Genomic DNA, 16,044 nt, shown 5'->3' on the forward strand with positions numbered 1-16,044 from the left:
ATGGATGATATACCTATACATATGGATAATATGTATGTATATATGTTAGCAAAATGATTTTTACAAGTCTTAATGTTTCTCCAAAGAAAAAAGTAAATGAAAAGAGATTTTACAAAATGTCTAGTCATAGATATCAAATTTTGTTTTTCAGTCATTTCAGTGGTATCTACTCTTAATGACCCTTCCCAATTTGTGGTTTCTTGGCAAAGACACTGGAGTAGTTTGCCATTTCCTTCTCCAGCTCATTTAACAGATGAGGAACTGAGGCAAACAGGGTTAAATGACTTGCCCACAGTCACTCATCTAGTAAGTGTCTGAAGCCACATTTGAACTCAGAAGGATGAATCTTCCTGACTCTAGGCCCTGCACTCTATCCACTGTGCCACCTAGCTGTTCTCAAATGTCTTAATGCCACATCAGTGAACCCAACATGGGTAAAATTTATTACATTGTACCCTAGAAATCAAAAGAACTTGCTGTGGGGTGAAATCTACCTCTAAAAACAAACTGGAATTTAAAAATAAAACCAAAAATACTTCATGGCTACTTCAAAATGAACATCAAGAAGATACTTGCTGGTCACTAATTTTAGTGTGTGTGTCTCCCATTTAGTTTCCACGTCTTAGCAATCATTTCATTGTTCTGATAAGATTGTGCTCGTGCTCTTCTTTTGGAGAATCTAGCCATTCACTTTTACAGACTGACTGTTTTTTGGTCCTGAATGTACAAAGTTCCAATCCACTGGACTGAGCACCTGTTGAGTATTCTTATGTGCCCAGTATGGGTTAATAATTAATGTATGGAAGTCTAGTCCAACAAGGAAAAGTGCAAGGTATGGATGAGCCAGACTGTTATTTAGGTCATTCCAGTGCCAAAAAAGCACCCACCACATGTGGTAAGTAAAAAAACATGCATTCATGAATAAATACCTTTTTCATTAATGCTATGTGATGCAACAGACAGAATGCTAGGCCCGGAATCAGGAGGACTTGAATTCAAATCTGGTCTCAGACATTTACTATCTGTGTCACTGTGAGCAAGTTACTTAACCTCTATTTGCCTCAGTTTCCTCATCTCTAAAATGAGGATAATAATAGCACCTATCTCGTAGGGTCATTATGAGGATCAAATGAGATAACAGCTGGGAAGTGCTTAACACAGTGCCTGGCCCATAGCAAGCATTATATAAATGTGAGCTAATATTACTGTTGTTGTTTTCCTTTGAATGTATGATGCTGAATAAGAACAGGAGTTATGTTTACCATGCGAGTTTTGCAATGCAAACGATACTTTGAAAATTACAAACCTTTGTGTCAATCTCTCTATAAAAAGAGCCTTAAAAGAAACATTTTTTATATCAAATTCTCTAACCCCACAAAACTGGCTAGGTGCAATGACACACATGACTACTTATAAAAACAAACTCAAATAACCCAGATACTTCGATATGACCAGGAAAGTAAAGGTACATTTCCATGTTAATCAAGTTGCTTGGGTGGCACATAAAGCATGAGTCTACTCTCTTATTAATCATTGAGAGCTTTCCAAATTGGATCCTTATTTTATGAATATTCTAGGAGATCCTGGTTCAGTGAAGAATGATATTTATTGGGAAGAATTATTGTGAATGAATATTCTAGGAGATCCTGGTTCAATACTCTTGTCAGAATACTTTTACGTACATTTTCTCATTAGATCCTTACAAAAGCCTGTTAGCCAGAAAGGGCAACTATCATAATACATATTTTAAATATAAGGAAACAAAGGTTCAGATTTGTTTTAGTTTTCAGCCAAGGTCATATAGCTAGTTAGCCATGACCTAGTATTAGATCTCCCAATTAAAATACGTGGATAGTTGAAATGTGTAGATCACACCCAAACTTCATTTTAGCTTCTGGTACTAAAAATACCCCCTAATTAAAAATATGAAAGCCGTGTGTGTGTGTGTGTGTGTGTGTGTGTGTGTGTGTGTGTATGTATATGTATATGTATATGTATATGTATATGTACATATGTATAATATATGTATACATATGTAGCACAACTGCCAATTTGGGTCTGTTATGTGTCAATTTGGTTTGAATGCTAGTGACTAAAAAAAATAACAACATTCATTTCATGAATGCTGTGCCCAAGGCATGTCAGAGTTATAATAAGGATTTGCTAAATTCCTGATTGGTTTTTGAATGATCTAGACCAGTGGTCATCAAACTCTTCTGTTTCATCAGCCATTTTGCTAAGACAAAAACCTCTATTTCAATCATAGAACAAAAATTCCTTATTGGAATTAATGTAGCATATGATATTATTTTTGACATGGTGATATCTGGTTTTTAGCAAAAAATATATATGAAACATATACTCAGGCCAGAAACTAAAGACAATGACTTAATATAAATAGAAATTTTAAAAGAAATCAGCTTGCTGACCCTTGGCCTCTCAGAGAAATCACATTGATCTCAGCATCAGCCCAATCAATTCAGTGAGTAAATTCACCCATATAATTTAAATTTCACCTGTTTTCTTTCTTGTGGGGAACTATTGATCAGTGCGGGAAATAATAATGATAGTAGTTATAATAATAGCTCATATTTAATATAGTACTTTCTGGTTACAAAGCAGACTACAGGAGTTAAAGCTAGAAGAGATTTCACAAGTTATTGACTCAAACCCTCTTATTTTGCAGATGCAGAAATTGAGTCTCTAAAAGATGAAGGGGCTTGCCCAAAGAAAGACAGGGGATAAGCAGCAGGGATTGGAAACCAGTTCTTCTGATTCCAAATCTAGTGTACTCTGTGTTACACATATGACCTAATGTGAACAGAAGGTGAAGAACAGGGGAGAAAGGGAGAGATACAGGGTTGACAAAAATCAAGAATTGGCTCTATTTATAAGGTTTATGAGCACATATCCTTTACCAGAAGTAAATAACCATATTTCTGTATTTCTTGGCTCAAAAGCCAAGAACAGATGTCTTATGAAGTTGATTTATGGAGAATCAGATTGAACAGTAATAATGTTTACAAGTTAAAATTGTGGCACAGCACTAAATGCTCTACTTAATGTTTATAGTGACTATTTTTTTATTTACTGGCAAAACCAGATGAAGCATTAAATACCATCTTGGTTGATTTTTTTCCCTCCCTTTTTCATTACTTTTCTCCTAATTGGTATCTATTTTTCCCTTTTTATCCCCATAGGAGATTCTCATGCGAGAGGCTAAACGAAATTAAATTTGCAGGATGAAAAGATGGCACAGGCACTGCTGGTACCCCCAGGACCTGACAGCTTCCGCTATTTTACTAGAGAATCTCTCGCTGCTATTGAAAAACGCTCTGCAGAAGAGAAAGCTAAGAAAGCTAAAAGAGAACTCAAAGAGGATGATGATGAGAACAAACCAAAGCCAAATAGTGACTTGGAAGCAGGAAAATCTCTCCCATTTATTTATGGAGACATTCCACCTGGGATGGTGTCAGAGCCCTTGGAGGACCTTGACCCATACTATATCAATAAAAAAGTGAGTCATTGGGAAGGTTATCCTTGCTAACTCTTGCAGTTCATACTGCCTATAATGTTCACTTACACTGAGTACTTATTTTATTCCTGCATTTCTCAGCTTTGCAAATGCACCATAAGCATTTTTTTATGTTAAAGACTAGCATATAAGCAAATGGAACATTCATCAGAAGATTCTAGAAACAAAGTATAATCAGAATAATGATTTGTATAAAATGCATTATGAGTCAATGATTTTGTTACAATAACACCTATAGACAGGTATAAAATTCCCCCAAAATGCACTGACATGTCTGTATCTATATGAAATCATAATAATTTTAAATAAGTGGTTAAAAGAGGTTCATATCAGTGGAAATAGCAAAATGCATTTATTGGTATACTTACTAAGTTAACTCTGGAATACTTAAGTAACTCAAGCAAAATGCTGGATAACATCTCCAACTCTAAATATTTCTAAAAATATATGTTTCACATTTTAGAGTTTGAGGTTTATATTTTTAATGATTTCTTTGCAGTAGAAAACTACTTAACATTATAATAAAAAATTCACAATTTATACCTTCCTATATGAAAATTGGATGAATTTGGACTTAATTTTTCTCAAAGGTATTTTTTTTAACCTTGGATATATATTAAGGCCTACACTCACCCTAAGCCAACAACTGGTCAGTCTTTAATAACACTTTAAATTGAAAGGTCAAGGAAAAATAAACTAGAAAAAGCCCCCTGCCCCCACCCAAGGACTTTAAACTCTATTTAAACAATAATTATTTCTGTATTTACATAATGCCAAAACAACCACATAATTTATCAAAAACAGTCAATTAAAAGAAGAAAAAAGGTCAAAATAGCAATTTGGCATTTTGTAAGAAAAAAAATGACCAAGTGAATTTTTCATTTTTCACTTTGAAATGTTATTTATTATATTATTCAAATGCAATTTACATTTTACATGCATTTTCATAAGTACAAAAACAAATCTGGTCATAAGATGAAGACAAAAGAATAACTACAATACACTGTCAAAGGTCTGACCCTTGAATGCCTGGAAAATAATGGTAGCCATCCTGTTTTCAACACTTATGAGAGAGGAATTCACTATAAATACATATATAATTTAACCTCATGAGATTAAAATGACTAAAAGATGTAAAAGTCACACATATAAATAAAAGTATAGATATAGATATAGATTATAAATATATACCAGTGTTGGTGCTCATACCTCATCATTCAGTATGTTCTAGCCCTATGATTGGAGTGCTGGCATACTGGAATACTAGAGTGTGTAGTAAAGAAGTTGGTCCAAACTGGTCCAATCTGGTCTAAAACCAGTCTAAATTGGTTCAATCTGGTTTCAAACCAGATTAGTCCAGGCCGCTCCAATCACTGATTCAACTCATCACTACCTTAGTACACTTTGGCCATCTGATTAGAGGGCTGAGGGGGAAAAACATCCTTCTAAAGGTTACATTCAAAGAGGACTCTGAGGTCACTCCTTTTACTCAATTCCATCATTGCCCCAAGAAAAGTCATCAGGAAATATCCTTGGAAATTATGCCTGACTTTTTCCCCAGACATTAAATTGCCATTCGCCTTAGAAACTTTCAATTTAGCTTCATGGGGGGGAGGGGCAGAGGGAGGTGTGATTATATAATATAGTTTTCAAACATTTTCATTATATTGCATTGGGGAGGAGGAAAGGATAGTGCAGAAAAGAGTTGCTGGGAGCACTGAGAAATCATATGACTTGACCATGTTCCCACAGCCAGCATGCATCAGAGAATTAAACCTAGATCTTACTGATACCATTCTTATGTACCACACCAATGTCATTCTCTCCACTACCTCCCAGTAATAAGGGATGTCCTCCAGTTTTCATTAGAACTTAAGAAGTCATTCTCTCTACCTTCCCCCTTTCTTGTCTCCTGAAAATGCCTAATATTGTGAACTAGTAAAGCCCAAAAATCTATCTGGGAATTATTTCTTTTTTAAAATGTAACAAAATTCTATTTCCTTTCATAGACCCAGGAGTTGTTTGGTTTGTTAAAGTCTTGGGTTTATAAAGTTTGGTCAACAGAAGGAGCTTATAAAGTCCAGTAAAAGTGTCATTGGCCCATCAAATTCAATTCCACTGGTGACTCAGCAGATATTGGAAAAAGAACAAGAATAGAGACCATAAAGGGGGGAGTATTTCACAATCTATTCTTCCTTATCTTTTTCTTTCCTTTTTTTGGGGGGGGGAGTTAGGTAGGAGGTATACTGGGCTTCATTGTCTAAATCCTTTCCTGATGAGGTGAATGGCAACTAATTAGTAGATTAAACTAGTTCTTAATAGCCATTTATATTCTTACTCTAAACTCAACTTGATTAACAATGAATTTTATATTCAAATGTCCTAATTAAAATACAGAAAAACTGATTTAGATATTTGACTGTTAATACTAAATTGTTAATATTATGGATTTTGGGAAATCATTTAGCTGATTCTCAATTATAGTATCCTTTAGAGTTCTGTTACCTTAGTAAAGTTAATAAATGCCTCTTGGATAATCTCTTCATTATTGGAGAATAGTTTATTTACCCTTGTTACATAATTGGTCAAATTTGCTACGTGGAATTCATAGAGAACAATTTATTAGGCACTTTGCCAAAAAGTATGGTCTTTAAACACAATAGGACAATTAACAGAGAAACTGTTTTCTCAGCCCATTGGATTTGCAATGTAAATATTTCTATTTTAATAGTGCTTGTTGCCATAGAAAATGAATATATGGAACATAGCACTAAGAATCTTTAGTTAAAAGGTAGAAATATATTTTTAACTCATCCTAAAGATTTAAGCAGATGGATATGAATCTAAGCAGATTCTAATCTATTAGATCAAAATAGATGTGAAATAATGAAATCTTGAAGAAAAACTGCAATTGAATTCATACGCGTGTATGAGTGTGTGTATATAAATACATAGATATTCATTAACATATATATTTATACTGAGTTTAGAGAATTGCATTAAGTACTGTGGGTGAATAGGAAACAAAATTTCAAAATCTCTGCCCTGGAGGACCTTATAATTCAGGTCGACAAAAATATATATTTGAAATTATTTGATAAAAATTATATGTGTGATAACACACACACACATATGGAGTTCAGAGCACCAGGTATTATGAGTGAATAGGAAGCAGAATTTCAATATCTCTGCCCTGAAGAACCTTATAATTCAGGTAGACAAAAATATAAATTTGAAATGATTTAAGAAAAACTACAAAGCTCCATATCAACAAGTGCAAAATAATTTACTACAAACTGATGCTCCAATGCTGAAGAGACACATGTAGTGATTGTTTTAATCTGGGAAGGTTTCCTGGAGGCAGAACCTTTGTATTGACAGCATTCACTGTAGTCCCTTGCACAAAGTAGATGCTAAATTAATGTCTGTTTGGTTGCATTAGATTACTTGTAGGTGTTTTTCAAGGAGATGATGGTCAGGTAGTAGCAGACAGCCTGCTGGTCTGTTCTTGATGGAAGATATTGTTAAGTATATTATAGGAAGCTACTAGGAAAATGAATATCACACTTAAGGCAATGGAGAGGTACCTGGAGGGTGTGAGTAGAATATTACATAACAAATTAAGAACTTCTAAGAAAAACAGCAGTAAAAGATGCCATCAGGGAAGTATATGATAGAAAAAGAGTGTGAATGGGTCATGAGCTGAGGGAAAGGAAAAGATGTTGATATAGATAATCTAAGATATGATCTATTAGATTGTTAAGTCATTATTTGTAAATAAAGTTTCAAACTACAATGAAAATGTAAATTGGCTAACATAAATTGACTATATAATTTTTTCTTATGCATGCCTGTCTTCAACTGTTTATTATTATAATCCTTACATTTTCTTTTTTTATTTTTCAGACTTTTATAGTATTGAATAAAGGAAAGGCAATCTTTCGATTCAGTGCCACATCTGCCTTGTATATTTTAACTCCTCTCAACCCTGTTAGAAAAATTGCTATTAAGATTTTGGTACATTCATATCCTTTCAGAATGGCTGTTTTGGATTTTTATTTCTAAAAATGTGTTTGGTTTTTTTAAATGCATTTCTACATTAAATATATAGAGAGTGCCCTTTAAGTCAATGGTAATTAATTGATTTAATTTGTACTTGAACTCTTTGTTTTTTCTGCTGTTGATACATAGAGATGTTGACTGCTGAGACTATTATTGAATCATTTTTACAGTTACCCAAGTAAACAGTGTTATTCTTCATTTTCTCTCATCCCACATATCCAATAAGTTGCCAAGTCTTATCTCATCTACCTCCACAACATCTCTACCATCCATTGCCTTCTCTTTACCTCTTGGCTATAATCCTAGTTAGGTAGGATCACCTGTAATTAGGTCCTACTTGGTCTCCCTACCCCAAGGCTACTCCTCCAATTCGTCTTCCATACAACTGCCAAAGTGATTTTGTTTTTTAAACATGGATATGACCATGTGAGCTTAATGTTCAGTAAAAGCCAATGGCCCCCCATTACCTCCAGGGTCAAATATAAACTTTTATATTTGGCACTTAAAGCCCTTCACAAACTAACTTCACCCTATCTTTCCATACCTATTATATATTACTTCCCTTGACTCACTCTTTGAGTCAACCAAACTGGCCTTGTTAGAGTTCCCCATATTTAACCTTCATCTTCTGATTCTGTGCCCTTGCACATGATGGAGGGAGGGAGGGAGGGTGGGGGAGAGAGAGAGAGGAAGGGAGAGAGAGAGAGAGAGAGAGAGAGAGAGAGAGAGACAGAGATACATGTATAAGCATACGTATGTATAAGTATGTATACATACACACACATACATACAACTACCTATATGTGTGTATGTGCACATATTTATGTAGGCAGTGTGTATACCATCCAAGTTATGTGATATCCATATGAGTTTATCTAAAAGTGATTCATGGGGAGGCTTCATAGATATCCTTGGAATTTTTCCGACCTCTCTCCAAGGGAGACTTTGCTCCCTTTCAGGAAAGGAGTAGTAGAAGGGATTATAAAGCTGAATGCTCTGTTGTCCTAAGGACTAGAACCAAATCTATCTATCCCTCTAAATACTGCTAACAGATTCAAGCTGCTTTACTGGTCACTATCCCTTAAAGAGAAAGGCTCATAATAAACTTATAGGCTTGGCCCGTTAGCACTAAATGCTAGTTACACAAAGACTATCACAAAGAGTGACTAAGGAGTAAAGCCATTTATTTAAGCAGAAAGCAAATGGAAATCTAAGAAGTTATGCAGATTAGAATGTATGAGACAACTCTTTCTTTGGAAGCAGGATGTCTCAGATCAATCATGAGAGAAAAGCCTTGATCATATGCGGAAATTCCCAGAAGTCTCTAAGGAGGCAATCTGGGCATTAGGGACATGTTAAAGATAAAGCTTTCCCCTCTCTGTTCATGGTTTTCTTTCTTAGGAGAGAGTGGAACTGTAGGTGCCCCTTCTAAAAGTAGGAAAGAATTAGAATTCTCCCCTTTCTTAATCTGTTACACCAACTTTGCCCCTCACACTGGTATATGGCGGCATTAAGTCATCATTCTTGCCACCAATGAGGAGAGTCTTATGCACAAGTTTGAAGTCAATTTTACACCCATATGTTTATACATTGTCTCCCCTTACTGAATGCAAGCTCCTTGAAGGCAAGAACTGTTGTTTTTTGTCTTTATATCTCCAGCATCAATCCCAGTACCTGGCACATAAATAAGTAATTAATAAATACTTATTGAATAACTAGAAGTCATTTACTACCCTCCCCTCACTCAGTGATGTTGCTACATTGACCTGTTTCTCTTTTACAATAGGCCATCTCTAAATCTAGTAAATCCAGAGGTTAAAAAACAAGAGTTAGTTGATACTGGGTTATATAAATGAAACACATCACGTAAGAACAATACTAGTCTGTTTATACCTTTTATTACCTACAATAAGACCCTTAATGAAGTATTATTAACAAAACAATAGGTCAATTAATGAACATGCATTTATTAAGCACTTAGTAAGTGCCAGGCACTGGGTTAAGTACTGAGGATTCAAAGAAAGGCAGAAACAGCTCCTGCCCTTGGTATGGATTCTAATGGGGGAAATAACATGTAAATAACTAGATGCGTACAAGATATATACCCAATAGAGGGAAGGTAGACTCAGAGGGAAAGGCACTGGCAGGTAAGAGAACCAGTCCAGGCCTCCTGCTGAAGGTGAAATTTGAGTTCAGTCTTGAAGGAAATCAGAGAAACTAAAAGGTAGAGGAGAGGCACAAGAGCTTTGCAGTCCTGGGGGAGAGTCCGTACAACGGCAAGAAGATGAGACAGGTATGTTGTAAAAGAGAAACAACAATCAGGCCAATGTAGCAACATCACTGAGTAGAGGGGAGTAAAGTATAAGTATGCTGGAAAGGTAGGAAGAGTCAGGTTATGAAGAACCAAACAGAGGATTTTATATTTCATCTTAAAGGTAATAGGGACCCCCTGGAGTTCATTGAATTGAGGGGAGAATGAAGGTGGCATAGTCAGGCATATACTTTAGAAAAATCACTTGGGCAGCTAAGTGGAGAATGGACTGGAGTAGGGAGAGACTTGGCGTAGAGAGATCAACCAGAAGGCCAAAGAAATGATCCAGGCAAGAGGTGATAAGGGCCTGAACAAGACTAGTAGCTCCAGAATTGGAAAGAAGAGTGAAAGATGTCATGAAGGAAAAACAAGATTTAGCAACTGATTCAGTTTGTGGTATAAGTGAGTATGAGGAGCACAGTATTACTCCAGGTTTGTGAGTCTGGGTGATAGACAGGATAGGGATTCCCTTAGTACTAATAGGGTACTTTGGAAGATAAGATGGTTTGGGAGAGGAAGAAGAAAATAAATTCCATCTTGGACATATTTCATTTGAGATACCTATGGCACATCCAGTTTGAAGTGTCCAAAAGGCAGTTGCTGATGTGTGTCTGTAGCTCGGGATGGAGACTAAGGTTGCATATATAGCTTTACATATCATCTGCTCAGACTTACTGATTAAATACATGGAAGCTGATGAATTCAAGCGATGTCATGGATGTAGCCCATAGTGCTACTATGACTATTGTCAAAACATTCAATATTCAACAGTTGTCAACTGTGGATTCAACACCATGCTTTGGTTCTTTGTGGGGCACCAAACAGCCTTTCCAGAGAACATCTTACAGTTTAGTTGGAGGCAAAGCAAGAAGTAACAACCTGAAGCAACCAGAGAACAAGAAATGCTTTTGTGAGTGTAGTGTCATAAAATAAAAACTATTTATACAAATGTATAAGCTGCTATCTAGTGTACAGATTTCAGAATTGAGTTGAGTGAGTTTGAAAAAAATGTGCAGTTACATACCATAGTATTCAAGAGTAACACTGAAAAAGTTTCATTGTAACATGAAGTTTCAAGAGAAAGACACAAGTGAAGAGGTTTCAGAATAGACAGGAACAACTTATCTTGGAGGCAGTGGTGATGGATCTGATGACTTTTAGAAGTCTCTTATGCTGTGACTGGAGGGTCGGATATGATTTAAATTTCAGCATAAGGGATTTAGGTTAAACCTGAGAAGGAGATTTCTTGTAGAGAGTCCAAGATTGAAATCTTCTCTGAAAGGATTTAAAGAAGGGTAAGTAGGTGTCAATCCAGGCAGCTAGATGACATAGTGGATAGAGAACTGGGCCTAGAGTCAGGAAGACTCATCTTCTTGAGTTCAAATCTGGCCTCAGACACTTACTAGTTGTGTGACCCTAGGCAAGTCACTTAACCCTGTTTGACTCAGTTTCTTCATCTGTAAAATGATCTGGGGAAGAAAATGGCAAACCACTCCAGTATCTTTGCCCAAAAAAATGCCAAATGGTGTCATGAAAGAGTTAGACACAACTGAATAACAGGTGTCAAAATGTAGAAGAAGGTCATAATCACCTCATTTTAGGCAAAGATCTTAAGAATTCTCTTTAAACAATGACCAGAGTAATGGGAAATTTCAAATTTCCGATGAATCTTTTCCTCATTTGATTCCACATTTCATCTTGTCCAATATGTCCATTTACCAGTATTGGTAATACATGCGGTAAAACATCACATTTTTATGTCCAGAACAAATCCATCACCCTTCTTCTACTCTCCCACCTTTGGGGGGGGGGGAGTTGGCAGAATGACACAATAATCCTTTGCACATATAAGACAGTATAAAAAGTAACCAGCTATTGGTTCTGGCTTCTGATACTCCTATTTTTTTAAGGTGGAAAATAACTAGTTGCATTGGTACAGAGCTACAACAGCATTTATTTATGACATATTCATTATTTAATTCTTAATTGCACAGAATAAATCAATATATTTATTATCCAAACACTCTCAACTTTCTATATTGCAATCATTAATCTTTGTATGGAAATAAAGAATTAAATTATGCCCACTGTTCAACTTACATATTTAAACAGTATTTTATACTCACTAAAAGGGTCTCTTCCTCTGATAGAGCCATCTGGCACAGTTTACTTGAATGAAGAATTTCCACTGAATTTTAAAAGGGGTGTAGATAATCCAATGTTGTGGAGAAAAAAATGAGATTACCTTTCAAGAATTTGTTCTGGGAAGTATTTTTTGAGATTAACATTAAAATAGGAAATGCATATAATTTTTTGGGCAGTTAATTTTTTTTTTTAGTATTATACATAGGCAATTTGTCAGCATCCACATAGTTATTATTGTCCTTATTTTATTAAAGCTACTCATATTTATTCCTTAACTATAATCTACTTTATTCAGCATGCTGATTATGTGCACTATTCTGACCAACTGTGTATTTATGACCATGAGTAACCCTCCAGACTGGACAAAGAATGTAGAGTAAGTAGAAATGATTCTTGGAATATGAAACTGACTTAAAAATGTTCTTACATATATCTCTTTGTCTCTGTCCTCACTTATGGTTCCACTTTCTGAGGCAGGTTGAACATCCTTCCTCATAATTCCTTATCTGCAAAGGGAAGTTCCTTTGATATGTAAGAAGATATGGGGGTCATTAGGGAAATGTTCATTTATATGAGGTTGGGCTTTTTTTTCAGGACATTGAATTTTGGTGCTGAATCAATATTTGGTATGCTAAAAAATTAATGTAAATAAATATATATGTTTTTTAGACCAATAATATGTACAGATATAAAGTAAAGAGATATAAGAAGCAGTATGTAGGCTTGAACATGGGGTTTGGAGGGCAGTTTATCAATTTAGGTAAAGCAAGGTCTAAAGCTTCATGCATTTTAATGATAAGAAGTATTTTTCCTTATGGAGGTTCCTGTTAATGTCATGTTTTTAAAGGGAACATAAAAACAAAGAGAAAGCCTTTCCAAATACTGCAATGCCCCTTTTTAAGGTGTTTTTCCTGAGTTTTATTAGTCATTGACTACATCATTATGGTTAGAATTTATAAAATGTTTTATGGTTTGCAAAGTGATTTTATATATTTTTATCCTCACAATATCCCTGGAAGGTAAGTGGTACTATTACCCCCATTTTACAAATAAGGAAATTGAGACAGACAGAGGTTAAATAATTTGGCCAGGGTCACACAGTTATTAAGTGTCTAAGGCTGGACTTGAACTCAGGTCTTCCTGACTCCAGGTCCAGTATTCTATCCATGGTGCTTACCTAGCTATTTTATTTTTTAAATACTTTCTTTTCTCCCAATTACATGTAAAAACAATTTTTAACATTTGTAGGGTTTTTTTTAAGTTTTAAGTTCCAAATTCTATCCCTTTCTATCTCTCCTCCCCACCCCCTGAGACAGCAAGCAATCAGCTATATTACCTAAGTATTTTAAAGTGTTCCTATGTCTTATTCACAGTTCCTCATGCCATTAGATAGAGACTCCAAGATCACCTGAGCTGTTGATTTGTGCAATTTGTGTATATATATATATACACATATATGTATATATATATGTGTGTGTGTGTGTATATATATATATATATATATATACACACATACACACACACACACATATATGTTGTCAAGTCAGAAACCTTATGTGTAGGACTTGCCAGAAGATCAAACAAGAATTAGGCCAGCTGGTCTAATCTCCAACAAAACAACCCTAAACTAGAACTTCTCATTAGTAACAAACACATCTCCTTAAGTTCATTTAGCAGCAAAGCCCAGTATCTATTTTATAAGAGTAGTGTCAGAAAGAAAACAGGGGTCAGTTTAAAAGAAATGATAAAGCTATGTACAAATATAAAGTAAAGAGATATAAGAAGCAGCATGTAGGCTTGACCATGGGGTTTGGAGGGCAATGACACAAAATAAATGATTTAATGTGATGTGGAAAAGATAATAGAGCCACTTAGAGGAAGAAAGGGGGTAAGACCTTAACATTACAAGATACTTAACCTTTGTTTTCACAAAGGTGAGGCAAGTTTACCTAGATGTAAAAGCCCAGATCAGTTTAAGAAATTGTGCTGTCAACTCCACCAATACTCAAAGGTGCCCAACAGCTCATTCTTTTGTGGTTTCCTGGATATCAGGAACTCCTAAGCCTTGATCTATACATTTCTAGTCATAAATTCTGTTTCATTAGTCTGGACAGCAATGGCCTGAGTAGCAATTCTTTTTAAACGATTCCCTACTTTAACTGAGTCAATGCCCCAGCCCTTTCATTTAGGGTATAATGGGGAAAAGAATGTGTATCCTGAATATGGTATTTTTCCATTCAAAAACTCAAAGCATTTTCTCATCTACTGTTTTGTCATCCCTAAGACAAGTGAGAAGTTACTTAGAGGTGACTCATGCTTTAAGAAAACACAATATAAACTCATAAAAATAGATAAAATGTGAGTTATGGTCATTTTTCCCATTAAGAAAGGATCTTAGCTTCTCAAAAGGATACAACTTTCAGTCACTCAATAAACATTGATAAAGCACCTATTATGAGTAAGGTTGCAGTTCTAGGCAATAAGGAAAACAAAAATAAATCAAGACTATCCTTGCCCCCAAACAATCTGATAAAAGAGACTTCACATACACAAATAAACATAACACAAAGCAAAATAGGCTAATTGCAAAGGCTAAGTGAAAACAAAGAACAATAAGGGATTTAGCAATAACTTCAAGTGGGGAAATCAGGAAAGTATTCATGAAAGAGGTGGGGCCTAAACTGGACATTAAAAGGGAAGGATCTAAACAGATGGAAATGGAGACAGTATAAGAGGAAAACCCCTCCAGACATAGAAGACTGCTTGAGAAATACCATGTTGACTGGGATGGTGAAAATGGGGGAATCCAGTTTGGTTAAAAGTGTAGACTACATGAATAGGAGTATACAAGATAAGGCTGAAAAGGTAAGCTAGAACTAGATTGTAGATGAATTTAAATAATGGAAAGATAAATGGATTTGGAAAGACCTGCATTCAAATTTCACCCTTGCTATTTCTGTCCTTCCCTATCTGTAAAATGAGGAGGTTAGACTAAATGAGCTACTAGAGGTGACTCTAAATTTATTTTAGCTCTAAATCTATGGTCCTATGATTTTATGGTGTATGACTTGATCTGATATTGAATGGGAAGTCATTGAAATCCTGCAAGTTTACTTGAAGTAAAAGTAAGTGGTTGTTTACAGATCACTCTAGCTACTTAATAAGAGAGGGTTTAGAGACAGAAAAAATGTCAAAGTCAAGTGTTAATGGCATCTGCTAGTTGAAGTTTAATCAGTAAAGGAGATAAATGACCTCTGAAATGACCATGCTGAGGTTTAGAGGTTTAAGAGTGCTGGGACCCCAAAATCATGACATGTGGTTCCTGTCCGAATGAATTCGAAAAAAAAATATGCACCCCGAATGAATTGGACCCAAGCCTTCTTTCAGCCAAAGACAGGATTTATTAAAGACCCACCATATTGGCCAGACTCTTAAGGAATTTAAGCATTTGTATTGCTAATGCAAGCACGCTAGATTTTAAGAATCTGAGCCCTTGGCTAGATTTTAAGAATCTGAGCACCTTAATAAAGACAAAATGGACCTTATATACAGAAAGACTGTGGGAGGGATCTAGGAGTAGCCAAGTAGTTTGGGGTGACTGGAGGAGGCACCTAAGGATGATCTGGATGGGAGTGGCCAGTAACCTGGGGTGAACTGAAAGCCAGGGACCTGGACCGCATGGCCAAGGGAGAATGGAGTCTAGATAGGATTAAGGGTGAGAAGTGGCCAGGTGCAAGTGGGAGGTAAGAGAATAGAATTGAGAGATTGGGCTCAGCCACAAAGAAAGGCCAGTTGATAGGATTATAGCCTCAGGTGAAAGGCAGAGATTTGGCCTGGTAGAAGAGTCCAGAGTTTTTCCTTTTTGGGATCCAGATCCCAAAGACATGGTCTTTTCCTTTTAGGGATTCAGATCCCATCCTCATCAATCATGCAAGTGAACCATAAAATGATTCAATTTTTTAAAAAATCAGCTTAAATAAAACATTTTTGT

The 16,044-nt window shown here is 35.6% G+C and overlaps 1 protein-coding gene across 12 annotated transcripts in view; it reads left to right on the forward strand.

Moving 5' to 3' along the window:
* Positions 1 to 3,250: 3,250 nt before the first annotated feature.
* SCN3A (sodium voltage-gated channel alpha subunit 3) overlaps positions 3,251 to 16,044 on the forward strand; it is a 96,803-nt gene continuing 84,009 nt past the window's right edge. For all 12 annotated transcript variants that reach the window (XM_027865781.1, XM_027865787.1, XM_027865790.1 and 9 more), the window contains exons 1-3: positions 3,251 to 3,517; positions 7,442 to 7,560; positions 12,340 to 12,429. In XM_027865781.1, the coding sequence (XP_027721582.1) occupies positions 3,251 to 3,517; positions 7,442 to 7,560; positions 12,340 to 12,429 (476 nt within the window). The remainder of the gene's footprint in view (positions 3,518 to 7,441; positions 7,561 to 12,339; positions 12,430 to 16,044) is intronic.

This window comes from Vombatus ursinus, unplaced genomic scaffold (genome assembly GCF_900497805.2).
Source record: "Vombatus ursinus unplaced genomic scaffold, bare-nosed wombat genome assembly UNPS02014779.1, whole genome shotgun sequence".
Taxonomy (NCBI): domain Eukaryota; kingdom Metazoa; phylum Chordata; class Mammalia; order Diprotodontia; family Vombatidae; genus Vombatus; species Vombatus ursinus.